General features: G+C 37.8%; 1 protein-coding gene across 1 annotated transcript in view; it reads right to left on the bottom strand.

Moving 5' to 3' along the window:
- hecw1b (HECT, C2 and WW domain containing E3 ubiquitin protein ligase 1b) overlaps window positions 1-18,994 on the bottom strand; it is a 38,180-nt gene that overhangs the window by 4,663 nt on the left and 14,523 nt on the right. Inside the window, exons 6-26 of the mRNA XM_081374806.1 lie at window positions 17,903-18,072; window positions 16,016-16,158; window positions 15,808-15,908; window positions 12,793-13,950; window positions 12,563-12,664; window positions 11,146-11,296; window positions 9,617-9,729; window positions 6,587-6,708; window positions 5,816-6,001; window positions 5,599-5,733; window positions 5,412-5,511; window positions 5,090-5,186; window positions 4,912-4,995; window positions 4,658-4,764; window positions 3,578-3,637; window positions 2,985-3,099; window positions 2,304-2,417; window positions 2,076-2,228; window positions 1,789-1,887; window positions 709-838; window positions 98-244 (exon numbers count right to left, since the gene is read on the bottom strand). Of these exons, the coding sequence (XP_081230932.1) occupies window positions 98-244; window positions 709-838; window positions 1,789-1,887; window positions 2,076-2,228; window positions 2,304-2,417; window positions 2,985-3,099; window positions 3,578-3,637; window positions 4,658-4,764; window positions 4,912-4,995; window positions 5,090-5,186; window positions 5,412-5,511; window positions 5,599-5,733; window positions 5,816-6,001; window positions 6,587-6,708; window positions 9,617-9,729; window positions 11,146-11,296; window positions 12,563-12,664; window positions 12,793-13,950; window positions 15,808-15,908; window positions 16,016-16,158; window positions 17,903-18,072 (3,587 nt within the window). The remainder of the gene's footprint in view (window positions 1-97; window positions 245-708; window positions 839-1,788; window positions 1,888-2,075; window positions 2,229-2,303; window positions 2,418-2,984; window positions 3,100-3,577; window positions 3,638-4,657; window positions 4,765-4,911; window positions 4,996-5,089; window positions 5,187-5,411; window positions 5,512-5,598; window positions 5,734-5,815; window positions 6,002-6,586; window positions 6,709-9,616; window positions 9,730-11,145; window positions 11,297-12,562; window positions 12,665-12,792; window positions 13,951-15,807; window positions 15,909-16,015; window positions 16,159-17,902; window positions 18,073-18,994) is intronic.

Raw genomic sequence — 18,994 nt, 5'->3', positions numbered from 1 at the left:
CACGCACACACACACACACACACACACACACAGGTTAAAGGTTAAATGGTGGCCTCACGGACAGACAGAGAGTAAATCAGATGACAAGCATGCTTACCTCGTAAAAGCCTCGGACCAGTGCCTGAGTCTGCTGGACGACGCCTCGCTCCACTCTCCACTTCACCATCCGATCAATATATTCCTTCTTGTTTTTCTCCGTCACCTGCATGTTTGTCCCGCCGGACTTCAGCTCCCGCTCTGTTACCTAACAAACATACACACCCTATCTCAGCAAAGATATTTTTGTGTTTAATTCATTCCAAATCCACTCTCCCCGAATTTTTAAAGATAGGGATCTTTAGGCAGCTGTTTATTACAAAATTTTGCGATAATTTCTTGAATTTTAGAGGTATTTTAACTGCATTCTAATAGGCTTCATCACACAGTCAGTCGTTGCCCTGCATCATGTTCATTCATAACTAAGCAGCATTCAATGTAAGATGACGTACACGCCTGGGTTGGGGTAAAAGCGTTATTAAGAGGAATTTAAAGCGCACCACCAAATGAATGTGTGAAAGTGGATTTTACAAACTTATCTTTAAAATACAGTATACTGAAAAAGGGACGTTTCTTTCTTTGCAGAGTTTATATATACATATATATAGAATTGAGAAACAATGAGAAAGCATTTTCATGACGTTAAGACAGGATTTGTTGGGTTTCTCCCACCTGGCCGAACACTTCCTCATTGACAGTGAAGGTAAGATCCAGCACATCTGTGATGTCATTTTCCTTCATCCACTGTAAGCTCTGGTGGAACTCCTCGTCCAGATACTCCAGATCACTGAGATCTGTGGATCTGCAAACAGGGGTAACAATTTTATTCTAGTTTATTTATTGTTAAATTGCATTAGAGTGAATTAAGGAACATTTTTGAGATTGTGGTAAAAACAAAACAAAAAAAAAAAAACAGATGAATTTACCATAATAAAATCACCGAAATCAAATAAATCTAGATATCTGCTTCCTATTGGCTATCAAAAATACAACTTCTGTCAGCCACTAATTTGGAAGCAAATATAAACTACCGTTCAAAAGTTTAGGGTCAGTAAGATTTTGTTGTTTTTGAAAGACTTTAATACTTTTCTTCAGCAAGGATGCATTAAATTGTTTATACATGTGATTTTATAATATATATATATATATATATATATATATATATTAGGGCTGTCAAAAGATTAATCGCGATTAATCGCATCCAAAATAAAAGTTTGTGTTTACATAATATATGTGTGTGTACTGTGTATAATTATTTTGTATATATAAAAACACACACATGCATGTATATATTTAAGAAATATTTGCATACATATACTGTATATATTTATTATATTATAATTTTTTATATATAAATTACACATTTTTCTTAAATATATACAAGCATGTGTGTGTATTTATATATACACATTTAATTATACACAGTACACACACATATATTATGTAAACACAAACTTTTATTTTGGATGCGATTAACCGCGATTAATCTTTTGACAGCCCTAACATATATATATATATTTGATAGTGACAGCAAAGAGATTGATTATGTTACTCAAGATTTCTATTTCAAATTAATGCTGTTCTTTTGAACTTTCTATTTATCAAAGAATTCTGACAATTAGATTTGTGTTTTCAATAAAGACCTTTATATACAATACACAAGACATTCACAATTTAAGCCAATTTTTTGTCATCTTCAAACTCTACATGTTAATTTAATGTAATGCATGAAATGCTTTCCGGTCCACTCACAGTCTGAGAAGAGCTTTATAAAATGGGCGGGTGAAGAAAGCGTCCAACAAATACTGATGAATCAATGCCAAGCCGAGAATTCGACCACTGAAACGGAACCTGAAAACACACGGCACATCATGCGGTCCATGAAAGAAGCTCAAAAACAGAGATTCTAGCAATAACAGCAGTCTGTGAGAGCAGCCAATGACATAACTTATTTATTTCTCTGTCAATGGCAATTCAGTGTGATTTCTCATACCACACAGAAAGTGGAATTCCTTGGGAGGAAGTGGAAAGAACCTTACCATTCCAAATGGTTTTCCACAAAAGCAGACATGGGGCTGATTTGGACAGTGTACGTGTCATTAGCGGAGTACTCAAACAGGCCATAGTAAGGGTTAAACAGCTCTTGAGACAGCAGGAAGAAAAACTCTCGCGATGGTCCGCTGTAGTCCAGTCTGGAAAGAAGAGCAGAATTCAGATATAACCATATATGACTTTTGCTTAAACACTACCTATTTGAGGAGCCTCACCCTTCTTCTCCGACAAAGGTGATGTACAGCTTGTTTCTCTGGAGCTCTTTACGGGAGTAGGCCATGACCTGGTTAAACGTTCCTTCTAAAAGATGATCTCTTCTGACAATCAGTCTAAAAAAAAATAAGATGAAGTGAGAAGTGTAGGACATTTATCTTGCTGATACTAATTTATTGGCCAACACTTGATCTTACTTTAAATATTATAAGCAGCATATTTAAACACATAAAAGATTGGGGTCGGTAAGGTTAATTAATACTTTTACTCATCATGGATGCATTAAATTGATCAAAAGTTTACAATATTGCCAAAGATTTCAAAATAAACGCTGTTCTTTTGGAACTTTCTATTAATCAAAGAATCCTGAAAAAAAAACTATCACGTTTCCAGAAAAATATTAAGCAGCACAACTGATTTCAACATTGAAAATGATAAGAAATGTTTCTTGAGCTGCAAGTCAGCATGTTAGAATGATTTCTGAAGGATCATATAAGGCTGAAAATTCAGCTTTACTATCACAGAAATAAATAGTTTTAAATAGTCAAAATATTTTAAAATGTTATTTTAAATCGTAATCATATTTCACAAAATTACTGTATTTCTGATTAAATAAATGCAGCCTTGGTGAGAAATCTTAGAACGGCACTGAATATCAATTGTCAGTGTTACTGTTAACGCACTTGATCTTCCCAGGTCCTTGCCCGTAGCCCTTTGCCTCAAGCTTCCTGTAGAAGTTGCGCAGTTTGGCTTCAAAGTCTCTGCGGTAAGGCGCTGGTGCCCGAGCCCTCTGGGTCCCTAAAGAAAAGACCAAACCATCACCACAGATGTGAACTCCAGCTTACTTCACATATCAATCATCAGGGAATGACTGTCAAGGATCAGCAGGCCATAAAACAACTCCAAAAGGAAAGAGGAGATTGTTCACCTCGAGAACAAACACACGAATGGGTGAGATGACTGTTCCTTTCGTTACATAAAAGACATATTACAGGACAAGGATCTTTGATAATGTACCGGAGTACAGTTTTATCCTTGATCATTTTTTGACCGGTTTTTGAGAGTGTCCAAACATGCACAACGGTCAAGTTTTACAAAATGAAAGTATACAAAACAAGACTAGTTAGTTAACCACTTTATGGACAGAATAAGGAAAAGCCGAGGACAGAGGTTTGAATATTCACACAAAACAGGCTTAGGGTCTGTAACATGTCCATCATGACACAGAGAGGGGCAGCCGGGTGGGGACAGTATTGAAGGCTTGAGAGCAGCTGACCTGGAGAGCCCTCACCAGACAGACAGCAGACTGGAACGAGAGGAGTTCGCTCAAGGAAGCCTTTATCAGAGTAAATCAGAGTGTGTGTGAATAATCTATCACTTTCCTTGCAAAAATAAGGATCTCTTATCACTTTAAGTAAGATATAATGTACATCAAGCCTTTTGATATCGCTTGTATCAGCCTGAAGTGGTTTATGCAAGTCCCTTTCGTGTCAGGGTCCTGATCACCCGGTCGGGTTTATTCTGCTATAACCACCGGTTGGGATGCACATTATCCTGCTTATTCCACAGCTACTTGCCACAGTAAATAATTAGACACGGAATATTGATTTGAGTTTAAATATTTTATAAGCTCATTAAATCCGCAAACAAAAACAGTTCCTAGCAATCAGCTTTGAGCCTAGATGAACTAAAAAGTTCAAACAAGATGGACATTTAAGTGATAATCTATAGTAGCACTACTTATCATTATTTGTGGAGAAAAGCTGTTTTCACCACATAAATAATGACGAGGACATGGAAATATTGATTTGAGAAGAATCATTTTAAAATCTTACCTGCTTGTTATATTATAATCCATTACAGTGTGCAAAATCCGAGCAACAAGACAAACACTTCAACAATATTACCACAGGGCTATTATTAATACTGAAGTCATCTAGTTTCGTTTTGACAGTAAATACTGTAGAGTCGATAATTGAGGCTCAAGATGGCATCAGAGTCCGTCTGCGGTATGATGTGAGAGATAGAAGCGCCGGCCTCAAATACCCAGATGAGCCGTCATCATACAGCTTCGCTACTGGCAACAGTCATTATCGACTGACCTCGGAATGTAATAACTGGCCAATCACAATCAAGCATTTCAGAGAGCTCTGTAATAACTGGTTTTAATATCCATCTCAGATCCTATCCCAGTGCTAAATACTGATGTATATGGGATAATGTGTCTTGAAAAGTTGGTCTGGAGATACAAATGAGGTCTGAATTGGGAATTATCATATCAAGTTGTCTTCTAAGTAATATAAATGTAATTTGCAGACCATCTGAGGCCTATGGTTAAAGCTCTCGGCCGACTCACCTGGAGAGTTCTGGGGAGAAGAACCGGGGGAGCAGCGCGGAGAGAAGTTGAACCCGGGGTGAAATGAAGCGAGAGGAACGTAAGACATGATTTCCTCCTCAAACAAACTGAAAAGCAAATCAAAACACATTCTGAAGAAAGCATGTGTGACAGTTTATGAATTACAAATGCATACTTTGTGCAGCCCAGGAAATCTTTGCGTTCTTATACAGGTAGATTTGCTTTCATGTGGCCAATCTGCTTGGGTGCTTTACCTTAACAGCATGACCAGGTCAGCATCACACGACAGCTTCTCCAGTCTCTGTGTGCCTTCGGTTCGGATGTGGAGCACCTTTTCCCTTCACACATAAACACACCCAAAAAACTGAGAACTGCTTGGAAGTGCTAATGATGCATTTTATTACAGTAACAGAGGAAGGTGGAGGGTCATACTTGAGTGAGTGATTCCTCGCCAGACTCGGCTGTCGCTCCTGTAGCACCTCAAAGATGTTTGGTTGCCGTAAAAATGCTACAATCTTATCATTGTAGGCTGGGACACAGAAGGAAAACATTTCTTACGATAGCCTAATCATTGTTGAAAACAGTTGTGCTCCTTCATATTTTGTAAAAAATGAGATACATCTTTTTACTGTCACTTTTGATCAATTTAAGCATCTTTGCTGAAAAAATAAATAAATCTTACTGTCTTTTAAACTGACAGACTTTTAAACGGGAGTGTATACATATAGAATAGGTATTTATTTTTTACCATTACCTAATGGTACCGGCTCCTGCTGGCTTCGTATAGCTGCTACCAGGCTGTTTCCAGGCCTGGCTAACAAAGACACCCCTCTGGTGCGCGACACCTCTGATGCCTAGGTGGAAAAGAATAAACGAATGAACTAATAAACATTGTAATATTACATAACAGTAATTTCCTCTAGATTGTGAGTGTGTCTGACCTCTCCTGCGCTGTAGCTGCGTAATCTCTGCAGGTGCTGGCGATGCGTCAGGTGATTGGGCAATCTGCCGTTTTGCAAGGGGATCCTGGGATCAATGAAGGTTGTGGCACGACTGTTGTGGTCTACAAAGAACGACTGCAGAGAAAAGTGGAGGACAAACACTAATGGCAATAATGGCACTGATGTGAGATGTTAAGAACTGCGTGCTGTGACGTACCTTCCCCTGTGGGTCTGTTTTGATCTCCCAGCCCCGCGGCAGCTCCAGCTGAGCATCAGCGAACCTATTCAAGAAGGTCACCAGGTCACGGTTGTGCTGGTAGCGCTCAAAGTTTCGAGCATCCCGCCTGATCTTCAGGACCATGTGTTTCAGACACGAGCTGTTGGTGAACATGCGATACGCTCCCTATATTAAAAAAAGAGGAAGTTAACATAACATTGGCATAAACTTCTTAATTACAACGTACACTACCATTCAAAGGTTTGGTGTCTGTAAGATTTTGAAAGAATCTCTTATGTTCACCAACTCTGCATTTATTTGATCAAAAATCCAGTTAAAACAGTAATACTGTGAAATATTCTTACAATTTAAAATAACTGTTTTGTTCTCTTAACTGTTGTAATCTTAATATATTTTAGAATGTAATTTATTCCTGTGATGGCAAAGCTGAATTTTTTAGAAATCATTCTAATATGCTGATTTGGTGCTCAAGAAACATAATTTTGTGGAAAACGGTCATTTTAATGATCATTTGAATAGAAAGTTCAAAAGATCAGCACTTATTGAAATAGTAAAGACATTTAAAGTGTTACAAAAGATTTGTGTCACTTTTGATCAATTTAATGCATCCTTGATGAATAAAAGTATTATTTCATTAAAAAAAATACTTACGAACCCAAACTTTATAACGGTGGTGTAACTTAAATACTCTATAGATAGAAAATGAATGTTTTAAAAAATAAATAAATGTGTAGTGAGGTAGCAACTCACATAATTTGCGTGAAGCACAGTGAAGAACTCTGGGTGAGTGATGAATTTGACTGCTGGACTCTGCAGTAGTAAAGTGATCTTCTGACAATGACCCGGAGAACATGGTGCGTCTCTCCTCAACTCTTAAATGAAAGAAAGATAATTTAAAGGGATAGCTCACCCAAAATTAAAATCCTTCTTTTGACCCAGCTCTCAAATCTCGTTTATGCTTCTGCATGGTCAAACCTGCCACATTCACAAGATATGTGAGGTCTGTGTGCAGTTTCTTCTTATCGTCTTTCTATGTCTAGTGTGCTCTGCTTTTGGCTGCATGCAAAAAAAGACAATCTCACATGCACCATGAACACACCAGATTTTAAAAGACAGAAGGCAAGTTTTTAAGTTAGTAACGACTTGATTTTCAGTCATTGATCAATTTTGCTCAAAGAAAGCCTGATATGAAGACCTGCCATGTACTGTAGCATATAATTAAGACACTTTTTGTGCTTTTTAGAACAGATATTGGTTACTTTCTACATTTGTTACATGCAAATGAGCAAGCCCTGATGGAATCTACAGGGGGTTTTTTTTCTTCACATTTTTGCTTTTTGTGGAAAATCTGCATAATTCTGCATTTGGATTTAAACATGGTAAAATGTGTTAAACGGAGCTAGGAAAATTATACTCTAATTTGTAGCTGGACGCATTATCAAATGACCTGGAAAAGAGCATTCTGCATTGGATTATGTGCAGAATAATTACTTTTTTTTTTTAAATATAGACAAACAAAGAGGTTGTGACTGACATGAGGGTGAGCAAATGATTTTCATCTCCGTGTGCAGTGCATACGCAGATTGTATGTAGGTACGTATGCAGTGCAGAAGCAGGACGGGCTCATTGTCCTTTCAAATTAGAAGCGTTTGCAGTGCGCAACTGATCTGCGGCTGTATACCACAAATACAACATTAGTTCTCCGTCTATTCATTATTTTGATTTCAAATCCAAACATAGTTAAAGTTACTGAAAAAACTTTTTCAGCATTGTGATTCTCTATGTACATAATACAGGAATACAATCTTTCACACATTACATTACAAACGTAGATTAAAAACTGTTGCACCCATCAGATTAAAAAAAGGTTAGAGAGAAAAGTACCGCACCATGGTACAACATTATTACTCGTGCTTTCAAGAGAGAAACTCATTACCTAGAGACAAACACATTTAGAGGTCTTTAGAATCGCATAGAATCTAAAAGCTGCTAGCAAAATCTTCCATTTATGTCTAAAATCCAAGAAAAGTGATAAAATGCTATCTATGAAAAATTTCAGTCAGGATTCAGGCCCCATCATAGCACAGAAACAGTGCTCATTAAAATCTAACCAAAGCTGCATCTCAATACCAGTTTTACTTGATCTTAGTGCTAAGTTCAACACTATAGATCATGACATACTCTAGATCGATTACAAAATTACACCGGTATTCAGGGACAGGCATTAGGGTGGTTTAGATTGTGCCTATCTGACTGTTACCATTCTGTTTATTTAAACGGGGAATAATCCAAGTTAACATCAGTAAATTATGGAGTGCCACAGGGCGCTGTTTTAGGCTCTCTGCAATTTTGAATATACATGCTGCCTCTTGATAATATATTTTTTAGAAAACATGGAACTAATTTCCACTGTTATGCCAATGACACTCAGTTATACTCAGATATTATATATATATATATATATATATATATATATATATATATATATATATATATATATATATATATATATATATATATATATATATATATACACACACACACATATTATGACCAGATGAAATCTCTAAATTATCCAAGTGTGTTAAAGAGTGTGTTAAAGATGACCAGTAATTTTCTTCTATTAACTTTGGATAAGACTGAGGTATTATGTTAAAGACCTGGGTGTTATATTAGACAGCACATTTTCTTTCGATAATTATATTTCATATGTTACAAAAACAGACTTCTTCCACCTCATTGCTAAGCTACGGAACATGTTCTCTGTTTCTGATACAGAGAAGTTAGTTCATGCATTCATGACCTCTAGATTGGAAAAGTACTGTAATGCATTACTAGATGGTTGTCCTGCATTCTCAATAAACAAGCTACAATTGGTCCAAAATGCAGCAGCTAGAGTTCAGACCAAGTCAAGAAAATATGATCATATGTCCCCAATTTGATCATCTCTACATTATACAAAGTATTGCTACTGACCTATAAGGCCCTAAATGGTTCAACTCCCGTGTATTTAACCAATCTTCTATTACCCTACAATCCTTCATGCTCTTTAAGGTAAAAAACTCTGAACTTTTGGTAGTACCTAAGATATCGAAGTCCTCTAAAAGAGGGAGAGCGTTTTCACATTTGGCTCCTAAACTCTGGAATAACCTTCCTGATAATATTCGGGGCTCAGACTCACTCTCCCAGTTTAAATCTAGACTAAAATCTCTTAAGCCAAGCATTCACATAATAGATCTCATAACCTTGTACTCCAGTTATATCAGATGAAATGCACATGAATATTTTTTTGCTTGAAATGTTATGAACAGCAGCTACGCTTATTTTTTCCATTTGTTTTTTTCTGTCTCTACCTCCGGATGCTCATCCCGAGGTAACTAGAGAGCACGCCAGCTTCATTTTGGATCCAGCCTCTTACGAAGATTTCAGATGACCCAACACCTCTGAAGAGATGACGCCAACTCCTGCGAGGACTTCAGATAACGCCACTTCTGAATCGACATGCACCACTGCCAAATTTTCTATATATTGTAATCATTATGATCACAACTTGTAATAATTGCTTTAATGAGATCATTGTTTCTGCCTAGATGAATACATCATATTAGCTAACTGCATGATTTGTAATATATTAGAACTGTTCACTTTTGACATTTAGACATTCATTTGAGTCACCTCTGATAACAGATTACTGTAAAGCTACTTTGTAACAATATTAATTGTGAAAAGAGCTAAACAAATAAATGTGAATTGAATAGAATTGAATGTTTATGAAGTTACCGGTTGTTTGAGGAGGCGAGTCCGTTTCAGTGTTGGCTGTTCTCTCGTTGCGGGGGCTGCCTGACTCCTCGTCTCTCCTTTCTGTGGCCATCGTCCTCTGGATGGTCTGATACCTGACGAGTGCACAAGAGTATTGTTCTAGTCACAAATATCAGTACAGTAAGACTCCTAACTATTTCTTCTTGCATACCCTCACATATATCCCTTATAGTGCTTAATGGTACAGTAAAGCTTTGTGTGCTTTAAGAATAATCTAAATCTGTCATCCACTGCTTGTGGACTCTTAAATAAACAGCCTTTAATTACATTCTTTGTGGAAACATGACCTGAAACACACTTCTGCCAACATCCTATATTGTTGTCCTGTAGGTGGCAAAAGAGTGCATGTTTATTAGCCCATGTGAACATACTTGTCTTGTACACATACCATGTGAACCGGACAGAGTCTGTGAGTGTGAAAATGAATCATTGGCTTTGAATTATGCAATTACTACAGAGGTTTCTATAGATACTTATGTTATGTGCCCATTTCCTTTTACTACAGCAACAACATCTCTTTAGTGCTAAATATACTACTTGCAATAAACCACTTGATGCTGATCAATACAGTGATTTTACCACAGTTAAAGGATGCTGTGAGGAACAGAACAACAAACACATTGAACATTTTCTTATGTCATTTTGCATCTCAAGTAAATAAACTTGAGAATACTTAGATATTTGTACTGAAAAACAAGACAAAAATACTGAGTAAGAAAATCAGTTGTTGCAACAGCTTAATGATAAAAGACACCAAAGTGCAATAAATACATTTTTAATAATGAAATGAAAGAATTATTATTCATCAAGTAATATTAGCCTAAATGTAGGCTGTTTACTATTGTCAAGGCAAGGGTCAAGTTGGTGCATTAAAGGAGTAGTTCACTTTTAAATGAAAATTCTGTCATCATATACTCACCCTCATGTTGTTTCAAACCTGTATGAATTTCTTTCTTCTGCTGAACAGAATGGAAGATATTTAGAAGAATGTCAGTAACCAGGCAGTTTCTGGTACCATTGACTTCCATAGTAGGAAAAAAATATACTATGGAAGTCAATGGTACCAGAAACTGCCTGGTTACTGACATTCTTCTAAATATCTTCCATTGTGTTCAGCAGAAGAAAGAAATTCATACAGGTTTGAAACAACATGAGGGTGAGTATATAATGACAGAATTTTCATTTAAAAGTGAACTACTCCTTTAATAGAGCACAGTGGCTCATTTAAGGGCAATTCCACTCAAAACTGTCACATCCATAACGCCAACACAATGCCATGGTATTTAGTTGGCGTTATGGATGTGACAGTTTTGCGTGGAATTGCCCTTAATCAGATCTGTGAGTCAGAACTATCCATTTCGTATTAAAAATGTGGACATCACAGGATGCACCATTAATGCAATCCAATTGATCTGTATCTAGAAGTGTAAAATGTTGGTTTACTCAGAAAACTGTTAAAAGAGGAACGGCTGATAAACAGTGCTGTTTACCTCCTGTTGAGCTGCTCCATCTGTTGGACGGAACCAGACCTGCGCAGGCCATCCGGCGTGGCTGCGGACGTGGGCCGTTGCCATGTGGTGGTCCGGTTAATGTGATCCACGTAGAAAACACGACCGTGACTGTCGATACGGGCCTCCCAGTCTGAGCACGCCAAACAAAACACAAACACACATTTGATGCCCAAGTCAATATTCTGGTCTGCCAGGCAAAAATATTGAAGTATTTGATTTTGAGTATTGAAGTTTGATTGCTTAAATGTTTTTTTTATATTTTAACTTTAACTTTAATTAGTATTATTTAGCATTATTTAGTGCCTTCATTATTTACAACACCTCAAAAATCCCCTCAATGTAGGATGTTTCAGATTTGACTCATTTTTTGGGTACACTACACAAACACACACACCCCAGCAGCATGAGTAAAATTAAGTCGTTGAAAGCAGACTTGCTTGAGTGGGTAACGGCATTACAGTAATCAGTGCCGAATATCTCACAGTGTGGGTTAGTGAGTGAGACTGAAAATACGCATATCTGATAAGAAAGTTTGTTTGCGTCCAAGTGGTTGTATTTTGACTCTCGATGGCTTTGAAATACAGTGAAGGGCGGTAAACCAGAAGAAAGTGACACATTTGGATGGATTTCACAGTTTTGATGATGCAATATTTACTTCCATCTGAAGTTCCATCCAACTTCCAATTTAAAAGGCAACAAAATGTATAAAAAACAATTACTTTCTGCAAATAAAAAAAGCATGGGTTAATCTCATGCTATGGATGTTTTTGTGAAGTAACATTTTGCTCTTACAGTATCTGATGTTTCGTAATAGACATAGGACCTCATATTATTCATTTAAAATTTTATTTGTGATAATGTGAAAATCTTTCATTATAAATTATTATTTAAAAAAATCAATCAAATGAATGCAATATAAAAAAGTTACATGCAGTACCATTCAAAAAGGTTGGTGTCTGAATTTCTTTGTTTTTGTAAGAAGTCTCTTTCTCTTATGCTCACAAAGGCTGCATTTATTTGGTGAAAAATAAAGTAAAAATACTCATATTGTATGTCATTTTAAAATTTAATTTTAAATGAATTTTCAGCATTATAACTTCAGTGATCCTTTAGAAATCATTCTAATATGCCGATTTAGTGCTCAAATACATTTCCTATTATTATCAATGTTTAAAACCGTAGTGCTGCTTAATATTTCTGTGGAAACTGAAATGTATTGACTGTCACTTTTTATCCATTTAATGTGTATAATAATAAAAGTTGAATAAAAGTATTAATTTCTTTAATATATATATATATATATTATTATTATTTTGATAACTATGTATAATTTATAGGCGAATCACCTGAAGTACATTGAATACATTACAGTGCGTGATGAGACAGCAGAACTTACTTGGAGGTAGCGGCTCGTCTATGGTGGGATAGTGATGTGGGTCGGGCCGCAGTGCTGGAAGCTGGCTCACTGCAGGATGGTTACAAGGCAAAGGACATTCTCCTAAACATACCACAAACACAAGCCAGGGCATTCTTCATAGATACTTTAGAGTATCTGCTAAAGGGAAAACCTAGATCTACACACACAACACATGATCTACTGTATGCATGGAAACCCAGTCTACTCACTCCTGCTGCTTGGACCAGCTACAGGTGATTCTCCATTATCCATAATGCCATGCGGGCTCTGGACGTGACTGTCTGGCGCCTCCTCCCACTGACAGCTTCCGTCCCCCGGCTCCCGGCTCTTAGCGCCTTGTCCGGTCTCTCCCTCAAATCCCAGAATACCGTTCACCCTGTCCATCTCGTCCTCGTCATCCTGTGAGGAGAACACAGTGCTCTCCGATCTACGTGCGCTGTCTAGAGACGGCGCCCGCACGGGGCCCGAGGCCCTATGTGCCATATGACTGCAGCAGGGCACCGGGCTCAAATCGCATTCGCTTTCCCCTGGTGACCTTTGAACTCCGGTTTGGCCTTCAGCCCCGAGCGGCTGCCCATCTCCGTCGAGCATCTGAATGAGGTCGGACAGGCGCTCGTGTGAGCGGCTGCGGGGAAGCGTCCTGCGGGGGCCGTTGGGTGTTAAAGCATGAGGCTCAAGAGTCGCACCCTCTTCCTCCTCCTCCTCCTCCTCTTCCTCCTCTACGCCCTGCGGCCTGTCGGGCTCAAGCCCAGCTGCATCTCCTGGTTGAGCTTGAGTGGATGGCAGGCTGTGCAGCAAGTGGTGGATTCGGATGTAATGGGAGCGTGGAGTCTCGGGTTCTCCGCAGGCTGAAGCGATGACCGTCTCCAGCTCAGACACGGGTAAAGAGCATGGTCGTGGCTTCCGTCTCGGTGTGGTTCTGATCCTGAGCGAGCAGCCTTCCTCTAGATCCACCTCTGGTTCCTCTGAAACCGGCTGCGGGTCCGAGATCGCCTCCTCTTCGACTCCAGCAGGAGCTCCTGAAGAGTCTGCAGGCTCATCGGCAAAGGCACTATCAGTTTCTGCCTCTTCTTGGACTGTCTCTTCTGCTTCTACGTTGGGTCCACCTACGTTGTGCTCCATTTGTTCGCGGCTCTCGGCAGCTGCCTCCTGCTGCTCTGTCTCTAAAGGCTCTTCCTCTATTGCATCTTCCTCAGCTGCACAGTTTTGCCCGGATTCAACGTCCATGGGCATCTCTACAGAAGCTGTATCTCCATCTAAGGGCAACTCTGGGGCCTCCTGGTCTAAGCTCATGGTGTCTTCTGCTTGAGGTTGGACTTGAGCTTCTGCCACTGGCTGCTCTGTACTAAGAGACATGTCCTCATCATCTGTGAAGAGGACAGAAATCTGTAACCTACATGGTGCAATGCATACATGACAATACCATCTAGTGAAGATGCACAATACTGGCAAGCATATGACTTTTTAATGTTAGAGCAGTATTAGAAGCCAATAATATGATGGTTTATCATAATTAACTAAGCTCAAATGTTTAGGGTCAGCAATGAATACTTTTATTCAGGAAGGATGCATTCAATTGATCAAAATTGACAGTTAAGACATTTATAATGTTACAAAATAAATAACATTTCAAATGAATGCTGTTTAAAACTAAAATAACTAACTTCTGGCAGACGACCGTACACATACGCAAGTCGGCATACACCACAAGAGTAACCCGTGACACATGTATGACGTAGGCTGTAGGAGTAGTGTAAGTTTAGACGCCCTCGCAGTTCACACAAACAGGGCTGGGCAACAAACTCAAGCTCCTCCGACATTTCTCTTTAAATTTGTCGTTTTAGACTCCTAATTTGTGACTGCTGTTTTGTTTTGCCCTATCCTCTGCACTTACACGTTCGTCATTACGTTGTGCGTCAAGGTCAAGGGTCACTCTTTTGCCGTAAATCGATGCGTACGACTGTCTGCAGGAAGCTAGTTATTTTAGTAGATAAAGTTTTAAATATGAATTTTTTCTTACACGAACTTCAGAAGGCCTTTATTACAGTTTTTCTCAATTGTTTACACACAAATACTGGTACTTGAGACACAATGACCACAACATGTAACTCATTCACCAACCCCCTGAACCAATTCTGCTGAACTACAAGCACAGTTCCTGCTTTACACTCAAATTGCAGTTCTAAAACACACTTTTTTCAAAACACTACACACAATTCTGCTTTTGGCACAATTTTCATGCAGAAAACCTCTTGTTTTCACAAGGAACACACTGCCATTCAAATATGCACACTGACTCATCACATGGGCAAACACCCGTCACACAGTTTTACAATTAGCAATCAGAGCTTTAGCATAAAAGGGCAACAGGTCAGCTCTTCAATGGAGCAATGGATGCCAACATTAGATTTTTTTTTTTTTTACTGTAACTGTATACAGTCAATTCTTCAGTTGTTTTGTATGTAGACCACTGTATGTACAACTTTGTGTTGGTTGGGATGCACACTGTGTATATTGTTTTTGTGGAAAAATAAAATATATTTGTTACCGTGTATTTGTGTGTTCTGAGTATAAAAACAATATTCTCAAATATTTTACAACACACTTATGTATGTACTGTCTGTAGTAAGTGTAACACTGAACCAAAAAAAGGCGTAAGTCATTATGATGAATGGAGAAGAAGTGTTTTCCATTCATCATAGTGTTTTACACTGAGTGTGTTCAACTGGTTCTTATAAATGTCTATATTCATATGATGGTTTGTGTGTCATTTGAAAACAAAATACCATTTTGAGAAGAAATAACATTGTTTTGAATGTAAAGTTTCATTTTGCAGGAGAATTGAGGGGTTTTGCCCATTGTGTGTGTGTTTTTTGATTTGTGTGTAGAGTTCTGAGAATATGAGGCATGCTTTCAGAAAATGTGTGTAAACAATCGAGAAAAACTGTAACCCCACAGAGCTGTGTAGAGCACTTTAATCATGGATGGATGCACTTTGATGGACTTCAAAACAGAAATGACAATTCACTGCCATTATAAAGCTTGGAAGAGCCAGGATTTTTTTTAAATATAACTCCGATTGTATTCGTCTGAAAGAACAATGTCATATACTCCTAGGATGCCTTGAGGGTGAGTAAATCATGGGCTAATTTTAATTTTTGGGTGAACTAGCCCTTTAAGGATTTATTATGTTTAATACAAGGTAGAATAAAAACTGGAATTACCTGGGTGGATGGAGGAGGTAATCTCAAACCTGAACTGCAGCTGGCCACTGACATGCTCTGTTGGAAGCCTCCGACCCAGAGTGTAACTGACCACTCGATCACTATTAAAAAACACAAGCAAGCATCTTGCAATTAGTATTTCAACTCAATAGCATAACAAATTTTCTTTTTCAGTTTAGTTTAGGTTTGATTTTCTATGAGTACGAACCCGATAGCATGCTTCTCCAGTAATCTTTGCACTGGCATGGACAGCTTGCCCAAGAAACGCTTTATGATGGGTCGGCTTTTGGCAAACTTGTCCTTCACCTCAATCTCCAACACATCCGTGGGCAGAGACACAAAATTAAAGCGCTACGAGAAAGAAACACAAAGACACAGAGGAAGAGACTGCAATCATTTCAAGAAGAACTTGTAACCTAATATGAAAAAAAGTCAACTTGTTGGTATCAAGCAAATGTGCATTTTACAAAGTAATGTGAATGCAATGTGAGAAGTTATTGTTCATCATACAGTAGATGGATGTTGCTTGAGTAAAAGAAACTGTCTTTATTTTCAAAAGTAGAAAAACTAAATGAACAGATAAAATGGTCATAAACATGTGTTTATATTTGGAGCTTGGCTGTATTGGCACTCCAAATATTAAAATATTAAGTTGTATGGGCAGTTGATGCATGTCTATTGGCCTTCTAGTTTTTTAGTCAAAAACATTAACAAAGTTTTTAATGTTAAACATTAAGTTTTTAGGTTAATTTAATTTAACCTATAATAATTAAGAACTGAAGTTCAGCTATTATGATCACTTATAAAAGATACAGCACTAACCAAAGGGTCTCACTCAAATCGCTTCAAAAACTGATAGTAAAGAAACAAACCCGCTCTTCATCATTCATTCCCCATATCTTGACCTATTTCAAACCTCTGCTGTAAGGCGATCTCCTCTACTCATCACAAATCTAATAAGAGCACTTAGCGGAGGACAATATCATCCAGAAACAGCCACTCTACAACATGAAAACAATCGCATCAAATCCAGGTGATCTCATCTCATCTGCACCAAAAAGATGAAGTGATGTGAATTATAAGGAATTTAACGATTCAGATTCTCCATCCATTTAAATATTACGGTTATTTTAAGGTTTCTTAAATACTTTTGATAAACCTAATTACATATACTATCTACTACCGTTCAAAAGTTTGGGGTTAGTAAGATTTTATTTTATTTAGCAAGGATGTATTAAAATGATCAAAAGTGACAAATAATGTTGTCCTTATGAACTTTCTATTCATCAAAGAATCCTGAAAATTATGGTTTGCAAAAAATATTTAGCAGCACAACTGTTTTCAACATTAATAATAATAATGAGCAGCAAATCAGCATATTAGAATGATTTCTGAAGGATCATGTGACACTGAAGACTGGAGTAATGATGCTGAAAATTCAGCTTTGATCACAGGAATAAATTACATTTTAAAAGATGTTAAAATAGAAAACCATTATAATAATACTGCAATAATATTACACAGTTTTAACTGTATCTTGATCAAATAAATGCAGCCTTGGTGAGCATAAGAGACTTCTTTCAAAAACAATACAAAAAATATTTTTACCCTACCCAAACTTTTGAAAGGTAGTGTACATTGTTTATATACCATTAATTAAACAAAAGTTCTAACTGTGTATCTATATTCTCTATAATTGGGTCTGTTAGTGAGCAAGCCATTTTAAACCAATGATTTTGTCTGTGACTCAAATCATACAATTCCCATATTGGTTTATAAATAGAACCGTTTCTCAATTCCCAGCCCAACGAAGATGACATGCTGTCTAATGAAAACAGAAAAAGATTTGAACTAAATCCGGTCCGTCAGTCAGCAGGACAGTGAGCCGTGTTTGGGATTCTGCAGTGACGCATCAAGTTAATTTGCAGAATGAAGGATTTACATGACAAATTCCATGTGGAATACAAAACACAGAAGGGCAGCGCTGGGTTAAACGTCTGTGAATAATAACAGTGGGGCCAGATATTGTTTTATAAGGATTTATATACGAGCATGTTTAATCTAGAATGGGTATGTGCTTGTTTGTTTCCCATACCTCCCTCTGCCAAACGGGATTAATGGTATTGCAGACGATGCCTGATCTCTTCTCCTGGCCGTGGTGAGGCAGGGCAGGGAAGATGCTGTGCTTGCCGGGGTGGATGGCGATCTTCAGGTAGGGGTCGGGGTTAAAAAACATGCCTTTCTTCAGCCCGGTGGCCTGGAAGTCTGACCACAGCATATAGACAGAGAAATGAATTAGAATTAGAAGTCAAGTCGGCTTTATTTTTACTTTTATACAATAGAAATAGTTTCAAAGCAGCTTCACAGTGATAAACAGGAAAGTAACATTAATGATGCAAACCTGATGCATCAAATATGAGACAGATTCAAAATATGCTGTAAAGCAGCTGTTCAGCTCAATTCAGATCAGCGTTGATTCAATTCAGTTCAATAACTGTGTAAAGTTCATTCAATATGAAGCAATTTCAATTCAGCTATAAGCAGCTCTACTGAAGACAGTAATGATGTTATTCAGCTCCAGTCAGTTCACTGTTAACTCAAATCAGTTCAATAACAATGTTGATATTTTGATTAAAAAAAAAACTCACATATGAAGCAGAAGACAACAGTGTCATTATTCAGATCATTTCAGTTCAGGTTTTGTTTTTCAAGTTTACTGTCAGTGCAGTAAAATCCATAATATTGTTGGATATTAAAGGGGTCATGACATGAGAAATCAAATTGGCCTTGAACTTTTGACATACTAAAATATCCTGCAAGTTTCATAGCATAAAACGTCTTTCTCATTACAAACAAAGCTCCAAAAACAATGTATTTAGATATTGTGGGATATGTGACATCACACGGACAAATACATTTGCATATGCTTGTCTCCAGAGCAAGAATTGTATACAGCATTGCACCATACAGTAGGTCCCGCCCACTGGTGTTCAGTTGCTTAACGGCGGACATTTGCCTTCACTGGATGTGACGCTGACACGGTCTACACTGGATACAGTATACAGATGTACGTTCAGTTTCAGACATACTCCATGCGCTTAAGTCTGCTGACAACAGGACCAAAGAAAGAGCGAAAGAACGTTTGCTTTGACGTGCCCAGTTTAAACAGCTTGTTTGCATCTCTGTA

This window comes from Scardinius erythrophthalmus (assembly GCF_964197995.2).
Source record: "Scardinius erythrophthalmus genome assembly, chromosome: 9".
Classification (NCBI taxonomy): Eukaryota; Metazoa; Chordata; class Actinopteri; order Cypriniformes; family Leuciscidae; genus Scardinius; species Scardinius erythrophthalmus.
The sequence above is the reverse complement of the archived record's forward strand: the minus strand, read 5'-3'. Positions and strand labels throughout refer to the sequence as shown.